At 51.5% G+C, this 27,774-nt stretch overlaps 1 protein-coding gene across 1 annotated transcript in view; it reads right to left on the bottom strand.

The window, feature by feature from the left end:
• The window catches only part of VPS13D (vacuolar protein sorting 13 homolog D), a 335,026-nt gene that overhangs the window by 161,218 nt on the left and 146,034 nt on the right, over nt 1–27,774 (bottom strand). Inside the window, exons 55-59 of the mRNA XM_040326719.1 lie at nt 11,243–11,406; nt 7,958–8,066; nt 3,822–4,001; nt 1,494–1,604; nt 1,257–1,406 (exon numbers count right to left, since the gene is read on the bottom strand). Of these exons, the coding sequence (XP_040182653.1) occupies nt 1,257–1,406; nt 1,494–1,604; nt 3,822–4,001; nt 7,958–8,066; nt 11,243–11,406 (714 nt within the window). The remainder of the gene's footprint in view (nt 1–1,256; nt 1,407–1,493; nt 1,605–3,821; nt 4,002–7,957; nt 8,067–11,242; nt 11,407–27,774) is intronic.

The raw sequence follows: 27,774 nt of genomic DNA, 5'->3' as shown, positions 1-27,774 counted from the left end.
AGAGATTCTCAGGGTCAGGTACAGATACAGAGATTCTCAGGGTCAGGTACAGATACAGAGATTCTCAGGGTCAGGTACAGATACAGAGATTCTCAGGGTCGGGAACAGATACAGAGATTCTCAGGGTCAGGTACAGATACAGAGATTCTCAGGGTCAGGATCAGGTACAGAGATTCTCAGGGTCAGGATCAGGTACAGAGATTCTCAGGGTCAGGATCAGGTACAGATACAGAGATTCTCAGGGTCAGGATCAGGCACAGATAGAGATTCTCAGGGTCAGGATCAGATACAGATAGAGATTCTCAGGGTCAGGATCAGATACAGAGATTCTCAGGGTCAGGATCAGGTACAGATACAGAGATTCTCAGGGTCAGGATCAGGCACAGATAGAGATTCTCAGGGTCAGGATCAGATACAGAGATTCTCAGGGTCAGGATCAGGCACAGATACAGAGATTCTCAGGGTCAGGATCAGGCACAGAGAGATTCTCAGGGTCAGGCACAGATACAGAGATTCTCAGGGTCAGGATCAGGTACAGATACAGAGATTCTCAGGGTCAGGGTCAGGCACAGATAGAGATTCTCAGGGTCGGGATCAGGCACAGATACAGAGATTCTCAGGGTCAGGGTCAGGCACAGATAGAGATTCTCAGGGTCGGGATCAGGTACAGATACAGAGATTCTCAGGGTCAGGTACAGATACAGAGATTCTCAGGGTCAGGTACAGATACAGAGATTCTCAGGGTCAGGTACAGATACAGAGATTCTCAGGGTCGGGAACAGATACAGAGATTCTCAGGGTCAGGTACAGATACAGAGATTCTCAGGGTCAGGATCAGGTACAGAGATTCTCAGGGTCAGGATCAGGTACAGAGATTCTCAGGGTCAGGATCAGGTACAGATACAGAGATTCTCAGGGTCAGGATCAGATACAGATAGAGATTCTCAGGGTCAGGATCAGATACAGAGATTCTCAGGGTCAGGATCAGGTACAGATACAGAGATTCTCAGGGTCAGGATCAGGCACAGAGATTCTCAGGGTCAGGATCAGGTACAGAGATTCTCAGGGTCAGGATCAGGCACAGATAGAGATTCTCAGGGTCAGGATCAGATACAGAGATTCTCAGGATCGCACTTTTCTCTTTTCATACAAATCTAATAGAACAGAGGTGGAATATCTGGCTGTATCCTGGACACTGGTGAAGAATAGGACGGGGCAGGGATATAATGGGGGATGGGGGACGGGGGACGGGGTACCTGAACGTTCTGGATGTTGATCTCCAGCACCTGATTGGCTGTCAGTCGGGTGAAATGGACGTCGATCTCCATGAGGCTGATGAACACCAACTCCTCGGGGGATTTATTGATGAGTGAAATGCCGATCCCTTCCTGTAATGTCACCGTCACCTGAAAATACAAAGAGAGGATCGGCGTCACCGAAGACCATCATCTCCAGAGATCTCATCACTAATGTCGGGGGGTCTGGAGGAGGACCTCTAATTCCTGATCCTCATCCGGACTCTTCAATCTCCTCATCTCCAGACTTGGCCCCTCCTCCATCTCAGTGGACAGACGATCGTTTCTGCGCTGACTGAAGTCCGAGATCTGCAAAGAAAATCCGATTGTCTTATTAAAGAAAACCTTCCGTGTGCCCCTCCCCCTCACACCCCCCTCACCTCCTCCCCCCCCCTCACCTCCTCCCCCCCCCCTCACCTCCTCCCCCCCCCCTCACCTCCTACCCCGAACCACCCCCCCCCCCCCTCACCTCCTACCCCCTCCTACCCCCTTCCCTCTCCCCTCCTACCCCCATCTCCTCCCCCCCCTCCCCTCCTACCCCCGAACCACCCCCTCCCCCCCATCTCCCCCCCCTCCCTCACCTCCTCCCCCTCCCCTTCCTCACCTCCTCCCCCTCCCCTTCCTCACCTTCTACCCCCTCCCCCTCCAATACTTACCTGAGCCCCCTCTCCATCCAGCAATGTTGCATGAGAGCCTCAGTTGTCTGGAATTCTCCCTCCTCATTGGCTGAGACGGCAGCAAAGCCCCATTGGCTCCTGTAGCTGTCAATCTAATGAGCCAATGAGAAGAGAGGTGGCGGGGCCGGGCTGCAGATCTGTGTCTGAATGGATTGGGTGCCCCTATAACAAGCTGCTTGTTGTGGGGACACTCAACAGGAGGGAGGAGCACGGGAGAGGGAGGGGCACGGAAGAGGAGGAGCACGGAAGAGGGAGGGGCACGGAAGAGGAGGGGGGGCACGGAAGAGGAGGGGGGGCACGGAAGAGGAGGGGCACAGAAGAGGAGGGGGGGCACAGAAGAGGAGGGGCACAGAAGAGGAGGGGCACAGAAGAGGAGGGGGGGCACAGAAGAGGAGGGGCACAGAAGAGGAGGAGGGGCACAGAAGAGGAGGAGGGGCACAGAAGAGGAGGGGGGGCACAGAAGAGGAGGGGCACAGAAGAGGAGGAGGGGCACAGAAGAGGAGGGGCACAGAAGAGGAGGGGGGGCACAGAAGAGGAGGGGCACAGAAGAGGAGGAGGGGCACAGAAGAGGAGGGGCACAGAAGAGGAGGAGGGGCACAGAAGAGGAGGGGGGGCACAGAAGAGGAGGGGCACAGAAGAGGAGGAGGGGCACAGAAGAGGAGGGGCACAGAAGAGGAGGAGGGGCACAGAAGAGGAGGGGCACAGATGTCACATATTGCAGCTCCCCTCCCCCCCTTTTTTTCAGGCTTCCCAGTTGAATATCCCAGAAATGATGGTCACATGACAATGTAAAGATCGGTTGCGTGGAAGGAATGGGGCGGCGGCACCCTAAAGGTCGTCATGAATGACATTGTGGTCATAACAAGGAGACTACAATGGGGGCAATAGAGTGATCTATAGTACACCTCCCTGTGGAGTACACTCATAATAAAGAGAGGGAGGTGTATTATAGATCACTGCATTGGTCGGCCCTCCCCCCCATTGGTCCCTCCAATCGCTGGGTCTCACCTGTAGGACTCTGGTCGGCCCTCCCCCATTGGTCCCTCCAATCACTGAGACTCACCTGTAGGACTCTGGTCGGCCCTCCCCCCATTGGTCCCTCCAATCGCTGAGACTCACCTGTAGGACTCTGGTCGGCCCTCCCCCCCATTGGTCCCTCCAATCGCTGAGACTCACCTGTAGGACTCTGGTTGGCCCTCCCCCCATTGGTCCCTCCAATCGCTGAGACTCACCTGTAGGACTCTGGTCGGCCCTCCCCCCATTGGTCCCTCCAATCGCTGAGACTCACCTGTAGGACTCTGGTCGGCCCTCCCCCCCATTGGTCCCTCCAATCGCTGAGACTCACCTGTAGGACTCTGGTCGGCCCTCCCCCCATTGGTCCCTCCAATCGCTGAGACTCACCTGTAGGACTCTGGTCGGCCCTCCCCCCATTGGTCCCTCCAATCGCTGAGACTCACCTGTAGGACTCTGGTCGGCCCTCCCCCCCATTGGTCCCTCCAATCGCTGAGACTCACCTGTAGGACTCTGGTTGGCCCTCCCCCCATTGGTCCCTCCAATCGCTGAGACTCACCTGTAGGACTCTGGTCGGCCCTCCCCCCATTGGTCCCTCCAATCGCTGAGACTCACCTGTAGGACTCAGTTCGGCCCTCCCCCATTGGTCCCTCCAATAGCTGAGACTCACCTGTAGGACTCTGGTGGGCCCTCCCCCCATTGGTCCCTCCAATCCCTGAGACTCACCTGTAGGACTCTGGTCGGCCCTCCCCCCATTGGTCCCTCCAATCGCTGAGACTCACCTGTAGGACTCTGGTCGGCCCTCCCCCCATTGGTCCCTCCAATAGCTGAGACTCACCTGTAGGACTCTGGTGGGCCCGTCTGGAATGACTCTGACGGACAGAACGCCGGACCCCGGCCTCATCTTCTGGTTTATAAATTGCTGCTCTCTGGGGGCCGGAGAGACCAATTCTAGAGAGGCGTCCGGTCCGAGGACCACCTCCGCCCCGTCATACAACCCGGACACCCCACTCCGCCCCTGAGAGACACAAGGAACCAATCAGAACACACAATACAAGACAAGCTCCTCCCACATTCACATAAACACCCCCCAACTGCTCTGAAGATCATTGGGGGAGGGGTCAGACAATCAGAAGTGTTGGGGATCCCAAACTACAAACCATTGGAGGTTCTGTGACAAGAGGCGGAGCCTGGAAAAAGTATTCATACCCCTCTATGTACAGAGACAGGAAAAAGTATTCATACCCCTCTATACACAGAGCCTGGAAAAAGTATTCATACCCCTCTATACACAGAGCCTGGAAAAAGTATTCATACCCCTCTATAGACAGCCTGGAAAAAGTATTCATACCCCTCTATATACAGGGCCTGGAAAAAGTATTCATACCCCTCTATACACAGAGCCTGGAAAAAGTATTCATACCCCTCTATACACAGAGACAGGAAAAAGTATTCATACCCCTCTATGTACAGAGACAGGAAAAAGTATTCATACCCCTCTATACACAGAGCCTGGAAAAAGTATTCATACCCCTCTATACACAGAGCCTGGAAAAAGTATTCATACCCCTCTATAGACAGCCTGGAAAAAGTATTCATACCCCTCTATAGACAGGGCCTGGAAAAAGTATTCATACCCCTCTATACACAGAGCCTGGAAAAAGTATTCATACCCCTCTATACACAGAGCCTGGAAAAAGTATTCATACCCCTCTATATACAGAGCCTGGAAAAAGTATTCATACCCCTCTATACACAGAGCCTGGAAAAAGTATTCATACCCCTCTATACACAGCCTGGAAAAAGTATTCATACCCCTCTATATACAGAGACAGGAAAAAGTATTCATACCCCTCTATATACACAGTGCCTGGAAAAAGTATTCATACCCCTCTATACACAGAGCCTGGAAAAAGTATTCATACCCCTCTATATACAGAGCCGGGAAAAAGTATTCATACCCCTCTATAGACAGGGCCTGGAAAAAGTATTCATACCCCTCTATATACAGAGCCTGGAAAAAGTATTCACACCCCTCTATATACAGAGCCTGGAAAAAGTATTCATACCCCTCTATACACAGAGACAGGAAAAAGTATTCATACCCCTCTATATACAGAGACAGGAAAAAGTATTCATACCCCTCTATATACACAGAGACAGGAAAAAGTATTCATACCCCTCTATATATACAGAGCCTGGAAAAAGTTCATACCCCTCTATATACAGAGCCTGGAAAAAGTTCATACCCCTCTATATACAGAGACAGGAAAAAGTATTCATATCCCTCTATACACAGAGCCTGGAAAAAGTATTCATACCCCTCTATATATACAGAGCCTGGAAAAAGTTCATACCCCTCTATACACAGAGCCTGGAAAAAGTTCATACCCCTCTATATACAGAGACAGGAAAAAGTATTCATACCCCTCTATATACACAGTGCCTGGAAAAAGTATTCATACCCCTCTATACACAGAGCCTGGAAAAAGTTCATACCCCTCTATATACAGAGACAGGAAAAAGTATTCATACCCCTCTATACACAGAGCCTGGAAAAAGTATTCATACCCCTCTATACACAGAGCCTGGAAAAAGTATTCATACCCCTTGAAATTCCCCACATCTTCTCATGTTACACCCAAAAACATAAATGTATTTTATTGGGATTTTATGTGAGAGACACAAAGGGCCAGATCCAGGTACCTCTCCGCCGGGCGCAGCGTATCTAAGATACGCTACGCCGCCGTAACGTATTTATTATATTTTGAATCCTCAAAGAATTTGCGCCGTAAGTTACAGCGGCGTAGTGCATCTTTGGCGGCGTAAGGGCGCGGAATTCAAATGGATGTAATGGGGGCGTGTTTTATGTAAATACGTTGTGACCCGACGTAAACAAAGTTTTTTTTGAACGGCGCATGCGCCGTCCGTGGGGGTATCCCAGTGCGCATGCTCGAAATTAAACCGGAACCAGCTAATGCTTACGACGGTGACGTCATTCTACGCAAATCCCTATTCGTGAACGACTTACGCAAACAACGTAAAAAATTCAAAATTGGACGCGGGAATGACGGCAATACTTAAAGTGGTTGTAAAGCCACTTTTTTCACTTTTACGTACAGGTGAGCCTATACAATCCCCCGTACTTCCTGTACAACCCTCCATACTTCCTATACAATCCCCCCTCCGTACTTCCCGCACAACCCTCGGTACTTCCTGTACAATCCCCCGTACTTCCTGTACAATCCCCCGTACTTCATAGACAATCCTCCCTCCGTACTTCCTGTACAACCCCCCGTACTTCCTGTACAATCCCCCGTACTTCCTGTACAATCCCCCGTACTTCCTGTACAATCCCCCGTACTTCCTGTACAATCCCTCCGTACTTCCTGAACAACCCCCCGTACTTCCTGTACAATCCCCCGTACTTCCTGTACAACCCTCCATACTTCCTGTACAATCCCCCCTCCGTACTTCCCGCACAACCCTCGGTACTTCATGTACAATCCCCTGTACTTCCTGTACAATCCCCCGTACTTCCTGTACAATCCCCCGTACTTCCTGTACAATCGCCCGTACTTCCTGTACAATCCCCCATACTTCCTGTACAATCCCCCGTACTTCCTGTACAATCCCCCATACTTCCCGCACAACCCACGGTACTTCCTGTACCGTCCCACGTACTTCCTGTACAATCCCCCGTACTTCCTGTACAATCCCCCGTACTTCCTGTACAATCCCCCGTACTTCCTGTACAATCCCCCGTACTTCCTGTACAATCCCCCGTACTTCCTGTACAATCCCCCGTACTTCCTGTACAATCCCCCGTACTTCCTGTACAACCCCCCGTACTTCCTGTACAATCCCCCGTACTTCCTGTACAACCCTCCATACTTCCTGTACAATCCCCCCTCCGTACTTCCCGCACAACCCTCGGTACTTCATGTACAATCCCCTGTACTTCCTGTACAATCCCCCGTACTTCCTGTACAATCCCCCGTACTTCCTGTACAATCGCCCGTACTTCCTGTACAATCCCCCATACTTCCTGTACAATCCCCCGTACTTCCTGTACAATCCCCCATACTTCCCGCACAACCCACGGTACTTCCTGTACCGTCCCACGTACTTCCTGTACAATCCCCCGTACTTCCTGTACAATCCCCCGTACTTCCTGTACAATCCCCCGTACTTCCTGTACAATCCCCCGTACTTCCTGTACAATCCCCCGTACTTCCTGTACAACCCCCCGTACTTCCTGTACAATCCCCCGTACTTCCTGTACAACCCTCCATACTTCCTGTACAATCCCCCCTCCGTACTTCCCGCACAACCCTCGGTACTTCATGTACAATCCCCTGTACTTCCTGTACAATCCCCCGTACTTCCTGTACAATCCCCCGTACTTCCTGTACAATCGCCCGTACTTCCTGTACAATCCCCCATACTTCCTGTACAATCCCCCGTACTTCCTGTACAATCCCCCATACTTCCCGCACAACCCACGGTACTTCCTGTACCGTCCCACGTACTTCCTGTACAATCCCCCGTACTTCCTGTACAATCCCCCGTACTTCCTGTACAATCCCCCGTACTTCCTGTACAATCCCCCGTACTTCCTGTACAATCCCCCGTACTTCCTGTACAATCCCCCGTACTTCCTGTACCGTCCCACGTACTTCCTGTACAATCCCCCGTACTTCCTGTACAATCCCCCGTACTTCCTGTACAATCCCCCGTACTTCCTGTACAATCCCCCGTACTTCCTGTACAATCCCCCGTACTTCCCGCACAATCCCCCGTACTTCCCGCACAACGCCCCTCAGTCCTCACACTTCCTCAGGCCGGCCCTCGATGGAGGAATATTCGGATGTCCCCGATGGACAGAAGTGGAACTTTTATCAGAAACATTCGCGGTCTTCATGGGTTTCCAGCAGCGATCGCATTTCTACGCCGTCTGTAGCGAGGACTCACCTGGACAACCAATCCGGATAAACTGCAGCTAAGCTTTCCATCCCGGAAGCACCAGGTCTGGGTGGTACTCCTCCTGCGGTCCGGTCTCCTCAGCATCAGCGGCTCAAACCTAAAATAATAACAATCGTGTGAAGGAAGAACCTTTTGCCTTATGGCCCCCCCCCTCCCCCCACACTTATACTTACCTGAGCCCCCTCTCCATCCAGCACTGTGCCCATCTGCATCTCTCCTCTCCCTCCTCACTGGATTCAGCCATTGGCTCCTGCTATTGTCAATCAAATCCAGTGAGGAAGTGGGGGGCGGGGCCGAGGCGCACTGTGTGTATCTATAGACTCAGAATTGAAGCTACACATGTGACACCGTGGGAAGCGGCTTCCTATGAAGGCACGCGGAGAGAAGGAGGGGCCAGGAGTGCCGGTGGGAGGACCTGAGGAGGAGCCAGGAGTGCCGGCAGGGGGACCCCAGAAGAGGAGGATCGGGGCTGCTCTGTGCAAATCCATTACAGAGGAGGAAACATAACATAAAAATATGAGACTTTATCAATATAACTAGGCAACGTCTCCGCCCCCAGGCTGTGATTGGATAGTGTACATAATGATGATCTGTCCCCGCCCCCAGGCTGTGATTGGATAGTGTACATACCGATGATCTGTCCCCGCCCCCAGGCTGTGATTGGATAGTGTACATACCGATGATCTGTCCCCGCCCCCAGGCTGTGATTGGATAGTGTACATAATGATGATCTGTCCCCGCCCCCAGGCTGTGATTGGATAGTGTACATACCGATGATCTGTCCCCGCCCCCAGGCTGTGATTGGATAGTGTACATACCGATGATCTGTCCCCGCCCCCAGGCTGTGATTGGATCATGTACATACTGATGATCTGTCCCCACCCCCAGGCCTGTGATTGGATAGTGTACATACTGATGATCTGTCCCCGCCCCCAGGCTGTGATTGGATAGTGTACATACCGATGATCTGTCCCCGCCCCCAGGCTGTGATTGGATAGTGTACATACCGATGATCTGTCCCCGCCCCCAGGCGTGTGATTGGATAGTGTACATACCGATGATCTGTCCCCGCCCCCAGGCTGTGATTGGATAGTGTACATACCGATTATCTGTCCCCGCCCCCAGGCTGTGATTGGATCATGTACATACTGATGATCTGTCCCCACCCCCAGGCTGTGATTGGATCATGTACATACTGATGATCTGTCCCCGCCCCCAGGCCTGTGATTGGATAGTGTACATACCGATGATCTGTCCCCGCCCCCAGGCTGTGATTGGATCGTGTACATACTGATGATCTGTCCCCGCCCCCAGGCTGTGATTGGATAGTGTACATACCGATGATCTGTCCCCGCCCCCAGGCCTGTGATTGGATAGTGTACATACCGATGATCTGTCCCCGCCCCCAGGCTGTGATTGGATCGTGTACATACTGATGATCTGTCCCCGCCCCCAGGCCTGTGATTGGATAGTGTACATAATGATGATCTGTCCCCGCCCCCAGGCTGTGATTGGATAGTGTACATACCGATGATCTGTCCCCGCCCCCAGGCTGTGATTGGATAGTGTACATACCGATGATCTGTCCCCGCCCCCAGGCTGTGATTGGATAGTGTACATAATGATGATCTGTCCCCGCCCCCAGGCTGTGATTGGATAGTGTACATACCGATGATCTGTCCCCGCCCCCAGGCTGTGATTGGATAGTGTACATACCGATGATCTGTCCCCGCCCCCAGGCTGTGATTGGATCATGTACATACTGATGATCTGTCCCCGCCCCCAGGCTGTGATTGGATAGTGTACATACCGATGATCTGTCCCCGCCCCCAGGCTGTGATTGGATAGTGTACATACCGATGATCTGTCCCCGCCCCCAGGCGTGTGATTGGATAGTGTACATACCGATGATCTGTCCCCGCCCCCAGGCTGTGATTGGATAGTGTACATACCGATTATCTGTCCCCGCCCCCAGGCTGTGATTGGATCATGTACATACTGATGATCTGTCCCCACCCCCAGGCTGTGATTGGATCATGTACATACTGATGATCTGTCCCCGCCCCCAGGCCTGTGATTGGATAGTGTACATACCGATGATCTGTCCCCGCCCCCAGGCTGTGATTGGATCGTGTACATACTGATGATCTGTCCCCGCCCCCAGGCTGTGATTGGATAGTGTACATACCGATGATCTGTCCCCGCCCCCAGGCCTGTGATTGGATAGTGTACATACCGATGATCTGTCCCCGCCCCCAGGCTGTGATTGGATCGTGTACATACTGATGATCTGTCCCCGCCCCCAGGCTGTGATTGGATAGTGTACATACCGATGATCTGTCCCCGCCCCCAGGCTGTGATTGGATCATGTACATACTGATGATCTGTCCCCGCCCCCAGGCTGTGATTGGATAGTGTACATACCGATGATCTGTCCCCGCCCCCAGGCTGTGATTGGATAGTGTACATACCGATGATCTGTCCCCGCCCCCAGGCTGTGATTGGATCATGTACATACCGATGATCTGTCCCCACCCCCAGGCTGTGATTGGATCATGTACATACTGATAATCTGTCCCCGCCCCCAGGCCTGTGATTGGATAGTGTACATACCGATGATCTGTCCCCGCCCCCAGGCTGTGATTGGATCGTGTACATACTGATGATCTGTCCCCGCCCCCAGGCTGTGATTGGATAGTGTACATACCGATGATCTGTCCCCGCCCCCAGGCTGTGATTGGATCGTGTACATACCGATGATCTGTCCCCGCCCCCAGGCTGTGATTGGATAGTGTACATACCGATGATCTGTCCCCGCCCCCAGGCTGTGATTGGATAGTGTACATACCGATGATCTGTCCCCGCCCCCAGGCTGTGATTGGATCGTGTACATACCGATGATCTGTCCCCACCCCCAGGCTGTGATTGGATCATGTACATACTGATAATCTGTCCCCGCCCCCAGGCCTGTGATTGGATAGTGTACATACCGATGATCTGTCCCCGCCCCCAGGCTGTGATTGGATCGTGTACATACTGATGATCTGTCCCCGCCCCCAGGCTGTGATTGGATAGTGTACATACCGATGATCTGTCCCCGCCCCCAGGCTGTGATTGGATAGTGTACATACCGATTATCTGTCCCCGCCCCCAGGCTGTGATTGGATAGTGTACATACCGATGATCTGTCCCCGCCCCCAGGCTGTGATTGGATCGTGTACATACTGATGATCTGTCCCCGCCCCCAGGCCTGTGATTGGATAGTGTACATACCGATTATCGGTCACGGCAGCCAGGCCGGCGATGTCCAGCACAAGGGAGGAGTCCTGGGAGCGTCCGCTGGACGGCTTGTTGGGGTTGTGAGGAGGAGAAGATCCTTCATGGCAGAGCATTCCCGTCCCCGTCATCCTCCACAGCTGGGACCTCTTCCCGGGCTCCTGTCATTCCCAGAACCGGGGACACCGGATCAGAACCGACTCATTACCACATGACAATACCCGTCCTCAAATATCCCCTCCCCCTCCCAGAACCGGGGACACCGGATCAGAACCGACTCATTACCACAGGACAATACCCGTCCTCAAATATCCCCTCCCCCTCCCAGAACCGGGGACACCGGATCAGAACCGACTCATTACCACATGACAACACCCGTCCTCAAATATCCCCTCCCCCTCCCAGAACCGGGGACACCGGATCAGAACCGACTCATTACCAAATGACAATACCCGTCCTCAAATATCCCCTCCCAGAACCGGGGACACCGGATCAGAACCGACTCATTACCACATGATAATACCCGTCCTCAAATATCCCCTCCCCCTCCCAGAACTGGGGACACCGGATCAGAACCGACTCATTACCACATGACAATACCCGTCCTCAAATATCCCCTCCCCCTCCCAGAACCGGGGACACCGGATCAGAACCGACTCATTACCACATGACAATACCCGTCCTCAAATATCCCCTCCCCCTCCCAGAACTGGGGACACCGGATCAGAACCGACTCATTACCACATGATAATACCCGTCCTCAAATATCCCCTCCCAGAACCGGGGACACCGGATCAGAACCGACTCATTACCACATGACAATACCCGTCCTCAAATATCCCCTCCCAGAACCGGGGACACCGGATCAGAACCGACTCATTACCACATGACAATACCCGTCCTCAAATATCCCCTCCCAGAACCGGGGACACCGGATCAGAACCGACTCATTACCACATGACAATACCCGTCCTCAAATATCCCCTCCCCCTCCCAGAACCGGGGACACCGGATCAGAACCGACTCATTACCACATGACAATACCCGTCCTCAAATATCCCCTCCCCCTCCCAGAACCCGGGGACACCGGATCAGAACCAACTCATTACCACATGACAATACCTGTCCTCAAATATCCCCTCCCCCTCCCAGAACCAGGGACACCGAATCAGAACCGACTCATTACCACATGATAATACCCGTCCTCAAATATCCCCTCCCCCTCCCAGAACCAGGGACACCGGATCAGAACCGACTCATTACCACATGACAATACCCGTCCTCAAATATCCCCTCCCAGAACCAGGGACACCGGATCAGAACCGACTCATTACCACATGACAATACCCGTCCTCAAATATCCCCTCCCCCTCCCAGAACCGGGGACACCGGATCAGAACCGACTCATTACCACATGACAATACCCGTCCTCAAATATCCCCTCCCCCTCCCAGAACCGGGGACACCGGATCAGAACCGACTCATTACCACATGACAATACCCGTCCTCAAATATCCCCTCCCCCTCCCAGAACCGGGGACACCGGATCAGAACCGACTCATTACCACATGACAATACCCGTCCTCAAATATCCCCTCCCCCTCCCAGAACCCGGGGACACCGGATCAGAACCGACTCATTACCACATGATAATACCCGTCCTCAAATATCCCCTCCCCCTCCCAGAACCGGGGACACCGGATCAGAACCGACTCATTACCACATGACAATACCCGTCCTCAAATATCCCCTCCCCCTCCCAGAACCGGGGACACCGGATCAGAACCGTCTCATTACCACATGATAATACCCGTCCTCAAATATCCCCTCCCCCTCCCAGAACCGGGGACACCGGATCAGAACCGACTCATTACCACATGACAATACCCGTCCTCAAATATCCCCTCCCCCTCCCAGAACCGGGGACACCGGATCAGAACCGACTCATTACCAAATGACAATACCCGTCCTCAAATATCCCCTCCCCCTCCCAGAACCGGGGACACCGGATCAGAACCGACTCATTACCACATGATAATACCCGTCCTCAAATATCCCCTCCCCCTCCCAGAACCGGGGACACCGGATCAGAACCGACTCATTACCACATGATAATACCCGTCCTCAAATATCCCCTCCCCCTCCCAGAACCGGGGACACCGGATCAGAACCGACTCATTACCACATGACAATACCCGTCCTCAAATATCCCCTCCCCCTCCCAGAACTGGGGACACCGGATCAGAACCGACTCATTACCACATGATAATACCCGTCCTCAAATATCCCCTCCCCCTCCCAGAACCGGGGACACCGGATCAGAACCGACTCATTACCACATGATAATACCCGTCCTCAAATATCCCCTCCCCCTCCCAGAACCGGGGACACCGGATCAGAACCGACTCATTACCACATGACAATACCCATCCTCAAATATCCCCTCCCAGAACCGGGGACACCGGATCAGAACCGACTCATTACCACATGACAATACCCGTCCTCAAATATCCCCTCCCAGAACCGGGGACACCGGATCAGAACCGACTCATTACCACATGACAATACCCGTCCTCAAATATCCCCTCCCCCTCCCAGAACCGGGGACACCGGATCAGAACCGACTCATTACCACATGACAATACCCGTCCTCAAATATCCCCTCCCCCTCCCAGAACCGGGGACACCGGATCAGAACCGACTCATTACCACATGACAATACCCGTCCTCAAATATCCCCTCCCCCTCCCAGAACCGGGGACACCGGATCAGAACCGACTCATTACCACATGATAATACCCGTCCTCAAATATCCCCTCCCCCTCCCAGAACCGGGGACACCGGATCAGAACCGACTCATTACCACATGACAATACCCGTCCTCAAATATCCCCTCCCCCTCCCAGAACCGGGGACACCGGATCAGAACCGACTCATTACCACATGATAATACCCGTCCTCAAATATCCCCTCCCCCTCCCAGAACCGGGGACACCGGATCAGAACCGACTCATTACCACATGACAATACCCGTCCTCAAATATCCCCTCCCCCCCAGAACCGGGGACACCGGATCAGAACCGACTCATTACCACATGACAATACCCGTCCTCAAATATCCCCTCCCCCTCCCAGAACCGGGGACACCGGATCAGAACCGACTCATTACCACATGACAATACCCGTCCTCAAATATCCCCTCCCAGAACCGGGGACACCGGATCAGAACCGACTCATTACCACATGACAATACCCGTCCTCAAATATCCCCTCCCAGAACCGGGGACACCGGATCAGAACCGACTCATTACCACATGACAATACCCGTCCTCAAATATCCCCTCCCCCTCCCAGAACCGGGGACACCGGATCAGAACCGACTCATTACCACATGACAATACCCGTCCTCAAATATCCCCTCCCAGAACCGGGGACACCGGATCAGAACCGACTCATTACCACATGACAATACCCGTCCTCAAATATCCCCTCCCCCTCCCAGAACCGGGGACACCGGATCAGAACCGACTCATTACCACATGACAATACCCGTCCTCAAATATCCCCTCCCAGAACCCGGGGACACCGGATCAGAACCGACTCATTACCACATGATAATACCCGTCCTCAAATATCCCCTCCCAGAACCGGGGACACCGGATCAGAACCGACTCATTACCACATGACAATACCTGTCCTCAAATATCCCCTCCCCCTCCCAGAACCAGGGACACCGGATCAGAACCGACTCATTACCACATGATAATACCCGTCCTCAAATATCCCCTCCCCCTCCCAGAACCAGGGACACCGGATCAGAACCGACTCATTACCACATGACAATACCCGTCCTCAAATATCCCCTCCCCCTCCCAGAACCAGGGACACCGGATCAGAACCGACTCATTACCACATGACAATACCCGTCCTCAAATATCCCCTCCCCCTCCCAGAACCGGGGACACCGGATCAGAACCGACTCATTACCACATGACAATACCCATCCTCAAATATCCCCTCCCCCTCCCAGAACCGGGGACACCGGATCAGAACCGACTCATTACCACATGATAATACCCGTCCTCAAATATCCCCTCCCCCTCCCAGAACCGGGGACACCGGATCAGAACCGACTCATTACCACATGACAATACCCGTCCTCAAATATCCCCTCCCCCTCCCAGAACCGGGGACACCGGATCAGAACCGACTCATTACCACATGACAATACCCATCCTCAAATATCCCCTCCCCCTCCCAGAACCGGGGACACCGGATCAGAACCGACTCATTACCACATGATAATACCCGTCCTCAAATATCCCCTCCCCCTCCCAGAACCGGGGACACCGGATCAGAACCGACTCATTACCACATGACAATACCCATCCTCAAATATCCCCTCCCCCTCCCAGAACCGGGGACACCGGATCAGAACCGACTCATTACCACATGACAATACCCGTCCTCAAATATCCCCTCCCCCTCCCAGAACCAGGGACACCGGATCAGAACCCACTCATTACCACATGACAATACCCGTCCTCAAATATCCCCTCCCCCTCCCAGAACCGGGGACACCGGATCAGAACCGACTCATTACCACATGACAATACCCGTCCTCAAATATCCCCTCCCAGAACCGGGGACACCGGATCAGAACCGACTCATTACCACATGACAATACCCGTCCTCAAATATCCCCTCCCCCTCCCAGAACCGGGGACACCGGATCAGAACCAACTCATTACCACATGACAATACCCGTCCTCAAATATCCCCTCCCCCTCCCAGAACCGGGGACACCGGATCAGAACCGACTCATTACCAAATGACAATACCCGTCCTCAAATATCCCCTCCCCCCCAGACAAAGGTGTGACAGAAGTAAGTACACCCCTCACCCCTACAGTCAGTTCATTTTATATGGGTTTAATTCTTGTTTTCCAGTAGTTAAGATGGCGTTCTAGCGGCTTCTCGGGACGCACAACGAGGCTGTGTCATCTATTGTATGTATATTAGTGGTGAATCAGAACGCCGCCCGTATCCCCTGAACACGTCCCTCTAGTGACGAAACGTTGGGGAGGAACGACGTTCTGACGTCACCGCGTTACGCGCCAGACCCGGAAGATTACGGGCTAATGAATCGAAGAGCCAGCCGGCTCTATTGTATTTTCTATGCCTTATCTCCCTTCTTCCATGTAAGTGCGTTTTTATGTCACTTATTACATGTTTAAGGGTTTTATGCTCTGCCGGTCCCTTCCTTTATTTTTTATGTGGTGGATCCGGGATTGTTTGAGAAATCTTCTATGCAATTGTAACGACCCGTGGCACCCAGAGACTTTGAGGATGGGGGGTACTCCTGTGCCAGCGTCACTAATGACTCTTGGCTCTAGGGTCATCCTGTGCCCCTTTTGGGCATAGACGGCTGAGAAATATTAATGATAAGTGACATGAGATGGGACATTACTGATAATTCATGCTTTTCAGGAGATCTGGACATGTTACAGGTTGGTAAAGTCTGACTCCAAATGGAGTGTTTTCATTCGATGGGGGAACACGTGCTTTTGTGGTGTTAATTGCGTCTGCTCCTGAAAGACATTCCATTGTGTGATGCTAACTAAGTCTGAAGAGTCACATGTCTCCTTTCAGGGTCGGGAATTAGCATGTCAATTATGTTTATTAAAAGGAATGTGTTTTGTGTAACAGGTGAGGGGAACTTGTCAAGCTGTAGTAATTAACCCCTCTAATGCAGGGACGGGACGTCTGGGGGATGATTAGTAATTAGCCCATCTGAATGTGTACTGAAGCCCCATTGTGTGATGTTGGGGGTGGAGAGTTCCTTTGTCCCTGTGATTAACTAACATGCTTGTACTGTATATAAGAAAGCTAAGATACCATTAAAAGTGTTCATACATTTTGAAACCTGAGAGCTTGTGTCTCGGTTATTCTGGGAAATGGAATGGATCGTGTCTGTCGGACTGTCGGATAAGCTGACGTGGGCGATGGAATGGGAATGTCGTAAACGGTGGTGACCATTACAGCAATATTGAACTACACTGAGGGATTTATGCGACCAATAGAGACCCCAGGCTGGGATATCAACCATATGCACATATTGATCTCCTATAATTAGAGATCACATCCATCTGGTAAGCGGCAGTGTCATTGTTTGGTGGAGTCACTATCCTGTCAGCACTTTTTCCTGGACCTGGACCATTGGATTAGCTGAACACTGGGGTGGGGGGGGGATTTAGGAATTAACCCCTTCTTGTTATCCTATGGAGGTCTCGCCCCCCTTCTTGTTATCCTATGGAGGTCTCACACCCCTTCTTGTTATCCTATGGAGGTCTCACACCCCTTCTTGTTATCCTATGGAGGTCTCACACCCCTTCTTGTTATCCTATGGAGGTCTCACACCCCTTCTTGTTATCCTATGGAGGTCTCGCACCCCTTCTTGTTATCCTATGGAGGTCTCACACCCCTTCTTGTTATCCTATGGAGGTCTCACACCCCTTCTTGTTATCCTATGGAGGTCTCGCACCCCTTCTTGTTATCCTATGGAGGTCTCGCACCCCTTCTTGTTATCCTATGGAGGTCTCGCACCCCTTCTTGTTATCCTATGGAGGTCTCGCACCCCTTCTTGTTATCCTATGGAGGTCTCACACCCCTTCTTGTTATCCTATGGAGGTCTCACACCCCTTCTTGTTATCCTATGGAGGTCTCGCACCCCTTCTTGTTATCCTATGGAGGTCTCGCACCCCTTCTTGTTATCCTATGGAGGTCTCGCACCCCTTCTTGTTATCCTATGGAGGTCTCACACCCCTTCTTGTTATCCTATGGAGGTCTCGCACCCCTTCTTGTTATCCTATGGAGGTCTCGCACCCCTTCTTGTTATCCTATGGAGGTCTCACACCCCTTCTTGTTATCCTATGGAGGTCTCACACCCCTTCTTGTTATCCTATGGAGGTCTCACACCCCTTCTTGTTATCCTATGGAGGTCTCACACCCCTTCTTGTTATCCTATGGAGGTCTCGCACCCCTTCTTGTTATCCTATGGAGGTCTCGCACCCCTTCTTGTTATCCTATGGAGGTCTCGCACCCCTTCTTGTTATCCTATGGAGGTCTCACACCCCTTCTTGTTATCCTATGGAGGTCTCACACCCCTTCTTGTTATCCAATGGAGGTCTCGCACCCCTTCTTGTTATCCTATGGAGGTCTCGCACCCCTTCTTGTTATCCTATGGAGGTCTCGCACCCCTTCTTGTTATCCTATGGAGGTCTCGCACCCCTTCTTGTTATCCTATGGAGGTCTCGCACCCCTTCTTGTTATCCTATGGAGGTCTCACACCCCTTCTTGTTATCCTATGGAGGTCTCGCACCCCTTCTTGTTATCCTATGGAGGTCTCGCACCCCTTCTTCTTATCCTATGGAGGTCTCACACCCCTTCTTGTTATCCTATGGAGGTCTCGCACCCCTTCTTGTTATCCTATGGAGGTCTCGCACCCCTTCTTGTTATCCTATGGAGGTCTCGCACCCCTTCTTGTTATCCTATGGAGGTCTCGCACCCCTTCTTGTTATCCTATGGAGGTCTCGCACCCCTTCTTGTTATCCTATGGAGGTCTCACACCCCTTCTTATCCTATGGAGGTCTCACACCCCTTCTTGTTATCCTATGGAGGTCTCACACCCCTTCTTATCCTATGGAGGTCTCACACCCCTTCTTGTTATCCTATGGAGGTCTCACACCCCTTCTTGTTATCCTATGGAGGTCTCACACCCCTTCTTGTTATCCTATGGAGGTCTCACACCCCTTCTTGTTATCCTATGGAGGTCTCACACCCCTTCTTGTTATCCTATGGAGGTCTCACACCCCTTCTTGTTATCCTATGGAGGTCTCACACCCCTTCTTGTTATCCTATGGAGGTCTCACACCCCTTCTTCTTATCCTATGGAGGTCTCACACCCCTTCTTATCCTATGGAGGTCTCACACCCCTTCTTGTTATCCTATGGAGGTCTCGCACCCCTTCTTGTTATCCTATGGAGGTCTCGCACCCCTTCTTGTTATCCTATGGAGGTCTCGCACCCCTTCTTGTTATCCTATGGAGGTCTCACACCCCTTCTTGTTATCCTATGGAGGTCTCACACCCCTTCTTGTTATCCTATGGAGGTCTCACACCCCTTCTTGTTATCCTATGGAGGTCTCGCACCCCTTCTTGTTATCCTATGGAGGTCTCGCACCCCTTCTTGTTATCCTATGGAGGTCTCGCACCCCTTCTTGTTATCCTATGGAGGTCTCGCACCCCTTCTTGTTATCCTATGGAGGTCTCACACCCCTTCTTCTTATCCTATGGAGGTCTCACACCCCTTCTTCTTATCCTATGGAGGTCTCGCACCCCTTCTTGTTATCCTATGGAGGTCTCGCACCCCTTCTTGTTATCCTATGGAGGTCTCGCACCCCTTCTTGTTATCCTATGGAGGTCTCGCACCCCTTCTTGTTATCCTATGGAGGTCTCGCACCCCTTCTTGTTATCCTATGGAGGTCTCGCACCCCTTCTTGTTATCCAATGAGGTCTCGCACCCCTTCTTGTTATCCTATGGAGGTCTCGCACCCCTTCTTGTTATCCTATGGAGGTCTCGCACCCCTTCTTGTTATCCTATGGAGGTCTCGCACCCCTTCTTGTTATCCTATGGAGGTCTCGCACCCCTTCTTGTTATCCTATGGAGGTCTCACACCCCTTCTTGTTATCCTATGGAGGTCTCACACCCCTTCTTGTTATCCTATGGAGGTCTCACACCCCTTCTTGTTATCCTATGGAGGTCTCACACCCCTTCTTGTTATCCTATGGAGGTCTCACACCCCTTCTTGTTATCCTATGGAGGTCTCACACCCCTTCTTGTTATCCTATGGAGGTCTCACACCCCTTCTTGTTATCCTATGGAGGTCTCACACCCCTTCTTGTTATCCTATGGAGGTCTCACACCCCTTCTTGTTATCCTATGGAGGTCTCACACCCCTTCTTGTTATCCTATGGAGGTCTCACACCCCTTCTTGTTATCCTATGGAGGTCTCACACCCCTTCTTGTTATCCTATGGAGGTCTCACACCCCTTCTTGTTATCCTATGGAGGTCTCACACCCCTTCTTGTTATCCTATGGAGGTCTCACACCCCTTCTTCTTATCCTATGGAGGTCTCACACCCCTTCTTCTTATCCTATGGAGGTCTCACACCCCTTCTTCTTATCCTATGGAGGTCTCACACCCCTTCTTCTTATCCTATGGAGGTCTCACACCCCTTCTTGTTATCCTATGGAGGTCTCACACCCCTTCTTGTTATCCTATGGAGGTCTCGCACCCCTTCTTGTTATCCTATGGAGGTCTCACACCCCTTCTTGTTATCCTATGGAGGTCTCACACCCCTTCTTGTTATCCTATGGAGGTCTCACACCCCTTCTTGTTATCCTATGGAGGTCTCACACCCCTTCTTGTTATCCTATGGAGGTCTCGCACCCCTTCTTGTTATCCTATGGAGGTCTCGCACCCCTTCTTGTTATCCTATGGAGGTCTCGCACCCCTTCTTGTTATCCTATGGAGGTCTCACACCCCTTCTTGTTATCCTATGGAGGTCTCACACCCCTTCTTGTTATCCTATGGAGTCAGTACACCCCTTCTTGTTATCCTATGGAGGTCTCGCACCCCTTCTTGTTATCCTATGGAGTCAGTACACCCCTTCTTGTTATCCTATGGAGGTCTCGCACCCCTTCTTGTTATCCTATGGAGGTCTCGCACCCCTTCTTGTTATCCTATGGAGGTCTCGCACCCCTTCTTGTTATCCTATGGAGGTCTCGCACCCCTTCTTGTTATCCTATGGAGGTCTCGCACCCCTTCTTGTTATCCTATGGAGGTCTCGCACCCCTTCTTGTTATCCTATGGAGGTCTTGCACCCCTTCTTGTTATCCTATGGAGGTCTCACACCCCTTCTTCTTATCCTATGGAGGTCTCACACCCCTTCTTGTTATCCTATGGAGGTCTCACACCCCTTCTTGTTATCCTATGGAGGTCTCGCACCCCTTCTTGTTATCCTATGGAGGTCTCGCACCCCTTCTTGTTATCCTATGGAGGTCTCGCACCCCTTCTTGTTATCCTATGGAGGTCTCGCACCCCTTCTTGTTATCCTATGGAGGTCTCGCACCCCTTCTTGTTATCCTATGGAGGTCTCACACCCCTTCTTGTTATCCTATGGAGGTCTCACACCCCTTCTTGTTATCCTATGGAGGTCTCACACCCCTTCTTATCCTATGGAGGTCTCACACCCCTTCTTGTTATCCTATGGAGGTCTCACACCCCTTCTTGTTATCCTATGGAGGTCTCACACCCCTTCTTGTTATCCTATGGAGGTCTCACACCCCTTCTTGTTATCCTATGGAGGTCTCACACCCCTTCTTATCATCCTATGGAGGTCTCACACCCCTTCTTATCATCCTATGGAGGTCTCACACCCCTTCTTGGTATCCTATGGAGGTCTCACACCCCTTCTTGTTATCCTATGGAGGTCTCACACCCCTTCTTGTTATCCTATGGAGGTCTCGCACCTCTTCTTGTTATCCTATGGAGTCAGTACACCCCTTCTTGTTATCCTATGGAGGTCTCACACCCCTTCTTGTTATCCTATGGAGGTCTCGCACCCCTTCTTGTTATCCTATGGAGGTCTCACACCCCTTCTTCTTATCCTATGGAGGTCTCACACCCCTTCTTGTTATCCTATGGAGGTCTCACACCCCTTCTTGTTATCCTATGGAGGTCTTGCACCCCTTCTTGTTATCCTATGGAGGTCTCACACCCCTTCTTGTTATCCTATGGAGGTCTCACACCCCTTCTTGTTATCCTATGGAGATCTCGCACCCCTTCTTGTTATCCTATGGAGGTCTCGCACCCCTTCTTGTTATCCTATGGAGGTCTCACACCCCTTCTTGTTATCCTATGGAGGTCTCGCACCCCTTCTTGTTATCCTATGGAGGTCTCGCACCCCTTCTTGTTATCCTATGGAGGTCTCGCACCCCTTCTTGTTATCCTATGGAGGTCTCGCACCCCTTCTTGTTATCCTATGGAGGTCTTGCACCCCTTCTTGTTATCCTATGGAGGTCTCACACCCCTTCTTCTTATCCTATGGAGGTCTCACACCCCTTCTTGTTATCCTATGGAGGTCTCACACCCCTTCTTGTTATCCTATGGAGGTCTCGCACCCTTTCTTGTTATCCTATGGAGGTCTCACACCCCTTCTTGTCATCCTATGGAGGTCTCACACCCCTTCTTCTTATCCTATGGAGGTCTCACACCCCTTCTTGTTATCCTATGGAGGTCTCGCACCCCTTCTTGTTATCCTATGGAGGTCTCGCACCCCTTCTTGTTATCCTATGGAGGTCTCACACCCCTTCTTCTTATCCTATGGAGGTCTCACACCCCTTCTTGTTATCCTATGGAGGTCTCACACCCCTTCTTGTTATCCTATGGAGGTCTCACACCCCTTCTTGTTATCCTATGGAGGTCTCACACCCCTTCTTGTTATCCTATGGAGGTCTCGCACCCCTTCTTGTTATCCTATGGAGGTCTCGCACCCCTTCTTGTTATCCTATGGAGGTCTCGCACCCCTTCTTGTTATCCTATGGAGGTCTCGCACCCCTTCTTCTTATCCTATGGAGGTCTCACACCCCTTCTTGTTATCCTATGGAGGTCTCGCACCCCTTCTTCTTATCCTATGGAGGTCTCACACCCCTTGTTATCCTATGGAGGTCTCACACCCCTTCTTATCCTATGGAGGTCTCACACCCCTTCTTATCCTATGGAGGTCTCACACCCCTTCTTGTTATCCTATGGAGGTCTCACACCCCTTCTTGTTATCCTATGGAGGTCTCACACCCCTTCTTGTTATCCTATGGAGGTCTCACACCCCTTCTTGTTATCCTATGGAGGTCTCACACCCCTTCTTGTTATCCTATGGAGGTCTCACACCCCTTCTTGTTATCCTATGGAGGTCTCGCACCCCTTCTTGTTATCCTATGGAGGTCTCGCACCCCTTCTTGTTATCCTATGGAGGTCTCGCACCCCTTCTTGTTATCCTATGGAGGTCTCGCACCCCTTCTTCTTATCCTATGGAGGTCTCACACCCCTTCTTGTTATCCTATGGAGGTCTCGCACCCCTTCTTCTTATCCTATGGAGGTCTCACACCCCTTGTTATCCTATGGAGGTCTCACACCCCTTCTTATCCTATGGAGGTCTCACACCCCTTCTTGTTATCCTATGGAGGTCTCACACCCCTTCTTGTTATCCTATGGAGGTCTCACACCCCTTCTTGTTATCCTATGGAGGTCTCACACCCCTTCTTGTTATCCTATGGAGGTCTCACACCCCTTCTTGTTATCCTATGGAGGTCTCACACCCCTTCTTGTTATCCTATGGAGGTCTCACACCCCTTCTTATCCTATGGAGGTCTCACACCCCTTCTTGTTATCCTATGGAGGTCTCGCACCCCTTTTTGTTATCCTATGGAGGTCTCACACCCCTTTTTGTTATCCTATGGAGGTCTCACACCCCTTCTTGTTATCCTATGGAGGTCTCACACCCCTTCTTGTTATCCTATGGAGGTCTCACACCCCTTCTTGTTATCCTATGGAGGTCTCACACCCCTTCTTGTTATCCTATGGAGGTCTCACACCCCTTGTTATCCTATGGAGGTCTCACACCCCTTCTTGTTATCCTATGGAGGTCTCACACCCCTTCTTGTTATCCTATGGAGGTCTCACACCCCTTCTTGTTATCCTATGGAGGTCTCACACCCCTTCTTGTTATCCTATGGAGGTCTCACACCCCTTCTTGTTATCCTATGGAGGTCTCACACCCCTTGTTATCCTATGGAGGTCTCACACCCCTTCTTGCTATCTATGGAGGTCTCACACCCCTTCTTGTTATCCTATGGAGGTCTCACACCCCTTCTTGTTATCCTATGGAGGTCTCGCAGACCTTCTTGTTATCCTATGGAGGTCTCGCACCCCTTCTTGTTATCCTATGGAGGTCTCACACCCCTTCTTGTTATCCTATGGAGGTCTCACACCCCTTCTTGTTATCCTATGGAGGTCTCGCACCCCTTTTTGTTATCCTATGGAGGTCTCACACCCCTTCTTGTTATCCTATGGAGGTCTCACACCCCTTCTTGTTATCCTATGGAGGTCTCACACCCCTTCTTGTTATCCTATGGAGGTCTCACACCCCTTCTTGTTATCCTATGGAGGTCTCACACCCCTTGTTATCCTATGGAGGTCTCACACCCCTTCTTGTTATCCTATGGAGGTCTCACACCCCTTCTTGTTATCCTATGGAGGTCTCACACCCCTTCTTGTTATCCTATGGAGGTCTCACACCCCTTCTTGTTATCCTATGGAGGTCTCACACCCCTTCTTGTTATCCTATGGAGGTCTCACACCCCTTGTTATCCTATGGAGGTCTCACACCCCTTCTTGTTATCTATGGAGGTCTCACACCCCTTCTTGTTATCCTATGGAGGTCTCACACCCCTTCTTGTTATCCTATGGAGGTCTCGCAGACCTTCTTGTTATCCTATGGAGGTCTCACACCCCTTCTTCTTATCCTATGGAGGTCTCACACCCCTTCTTGTTATCCTATGGAGGTCTCACACCCCTTCTTGTTATCCTATGGAGGTCTCACACCCCTTCTTGTTATCCTATGGAGGTCTCACACCCCTTCTTGTTATCCTATGGAGTCAGTACACCCCTTCTTGTTATCCTATGGAGGTCTCACACCCCTTCTTGTTATCCTATGGAGGTCTCACACCCCTTCTTATCCTATGGAGGTCTCACACCCCTTCTTGTTATCCTATGGAGGTCTCGCACCCCTTCTTGTTATCCTATGGAGGTCTCACACCCCTTCTTGTTATCCTATGGAGGTCTCACACCCCTTCTTGTTATCCTATGGAGGTCTCACACCCCTTCTTGTTATCCTATGGAGGTCTCACACCCCTTCTTATCCTATGGAGGTCTCACACCCCTTCTTGTTATCCTATGGAGGTCTCACACCCCTTCTTGTTATCCTATGGAGGTCTCACACCCCTTCTTGTTATCCTATGGAGGTCTCACACCCCTTCTTGTTATCCTATGGAGGTCTCGCACCCCTTCTTGTTATCCTATGGAGGTCTCGCACCCCTTCTTGTTATCCTATGGAGGTCTCACACCCCTTCTTGTTATCCTATGGAGGTCTCACACCCCTTCTTGTTATCCTATGGAGGTCTCACACCCCTTCTTGTTATCCTATGGAGGTCTCGCACCCCTTCTTGTTATCCTATGGAGGTCTCGCACCCCTTCTTGTTATCCTATGGAGGTCTCACACCCCTTCTTGTTATCCTATGGAGGTCTCACACCCCTTCTTGTTATCCTATGGAGGTCTCACACCCCTTCTTCTTATCCTATGGAGGTCTCACACCCCTTCTTATCCTATGAAGGTCTCACACCCCTTCTTGTTATCCTATGGAGGTCTCACACCCCTTCTTGTTATCCTATGGAGGTCTCACACCCCTTCTTGTTATCCTATGGAGGTCTCGCACCCCTTTTTGTTATCCTATGGAGGTCTCACACCCCTTCTTGTTATCCTATGGAGGTCTCACACCCCTTCTTGTTATCCTATGGAGGTCTCACACCCCTTCTTGTTATCCTATGGAGGTCTCACACCCCTTGTTATCCTATGGAGGTCTCACACCCCTTCTTGTTATCCTATGGAGGTCTCACACCCCTTCTTGTTATCCTATGGAGGTCTCACACCCCTTCTTGTTATCCAATGGAGGTCTCACACCCCTTCTTGTTATCCTATGGAGGTCTCACACCCCTTGTTATCCTATGGAGGTCTCACACCCCTTCTTGTTATCTATGGAGGTCTCACACCCCTTCTTGTTATCCTATGGAGGTCTCACACCCCTTCTTGTTATCCTATGGAGGTCTCGCAGACCTTCTTGTTATCCTATGGAGGTCTCACACCCCTTCTTGTTATCCTATGGAGGTCTCGCACCCCTTCTTGTTATCCTATGGAGGTCTCACACCCCCTTCTTGTTATCCTATGGAGGTCTCACACCCTTCTTGTTATCCTATGGAGGTCTCACACCCCCTTCTTGGTATCCTATGGAGGTCTCACACCCCCTTCTTGTTATCCTATGGAGGTCTCACACCCCTTCTTGTTATCTATGGAGGTCTCACACCCCTTCTTGTTATCCTATGGAGGTCTCGCACCCCTTCTTGTTATCCTATGGAGGTCTCACACCCCTTCTTGTTATCCTATGGAGGTCTCACACCCCTTCTTGTTATCCTATGGAGGTCTCACACCCCTTGTTATCCTATGGAGGTCTCACACCCCTTCTTGTTATCTATGGAGGTCTCACACCCCTTCTTGTTATCCTATGGAGGTCTCACACCCCTTCTTGTTATCCTATGGAGGTCTCACACCCCTTCTTATCCTATGGAGGTCTCACACCCCTTCTTGTTATCCTATGGAGGTCTCACACCCCTGCTTGTTATCCTATGGAGGTCTCACACCCCTTCTTATCCTATGGAGGTCTCGCACCCCTACTTGTTATCCTATGGAGGTCTCGCAGACCTTCTTGTTATCCTATGGAGGTCTCGCACCCCTTCTTGTTATCCTATGGAGGTCTCACACCCCTTCTTGTTATCCTATGGAGGTCTCTCACCCCTTCTTGTTATCCTATGGAGGTCTCACACCCCTTCTTGTTATCCTATGGAGGTCTCACACCCCTTCTTATCCTATGGAGGTCTCGCACCCCTACTTGTTATCCTATGGAGGTCTCGCAGACCTTCTTGTTATCCTATGGAGGTCTCGCACCCCTTCTTGTTATCCTATGGAGGTCTCACACCCCTTCTTGTTATCCTATGGAGGTCTCACACCCCTTCTTGTTATCCTATGGAGGTCTCACACCCCTTCTTGTTATCCTATGGAGGTCTCACACCCCTTCTTATCCTATGGAGGTCTCGCACCCCTACTTGTTATCCTATGGAGGTCTCGCAGACCTTCTTGTTATCCTATGGAGGTCTCACACCCCTTCTTGTTATCCTATGGAGGTCTCACACCCCTTCTTGTTATCCTATGGAGGTCTCACACCCCTTCTTGTTATCCTATGGAGGTCTCGCACCCCTACTTGTTATCCTATGGAGGTCTCGCAGACCTTCTTGTTATCCTATGGAGGTCTCGCACCCCTTCTTGTTATCCTATGGAGGTCTCACACCCCTTCTTATCCTATGGAGGTCTCGCACCCCTACTTGTTATCCTATGGAGGTCTCGCAGACCTTCTTGTTATCCTATGGAGGTCTCACACCCCTTCTTGTTATCCTATGGAGGTCTCACACCCCTTCTTGTTATCCTATGGAGGTCTCGCACCCCTACTTGTTATCCTATGGAGGTCTCGCAGACCTTCTTGTTATCCTATGGAGGTCTCGCACCCCTTCTTGTTATCCTATGGA

This window comes from Rana temporaria, chromosome 10 (genome assembly GCF_905171775.1).
Source record: "Rana temporaria chromosome 10, aRanTem1.1, whole genome shotgun sequence".
NCBI lineage: Eukaryota > Metazoa > Chordata > Amphibia > Anura > Ranidae > Rana > Rana temporaria.
Note: the sequence above shows the minus strand (reverse complement) of the source record. Positions and strands in the feature narration are given on the sequence as shown.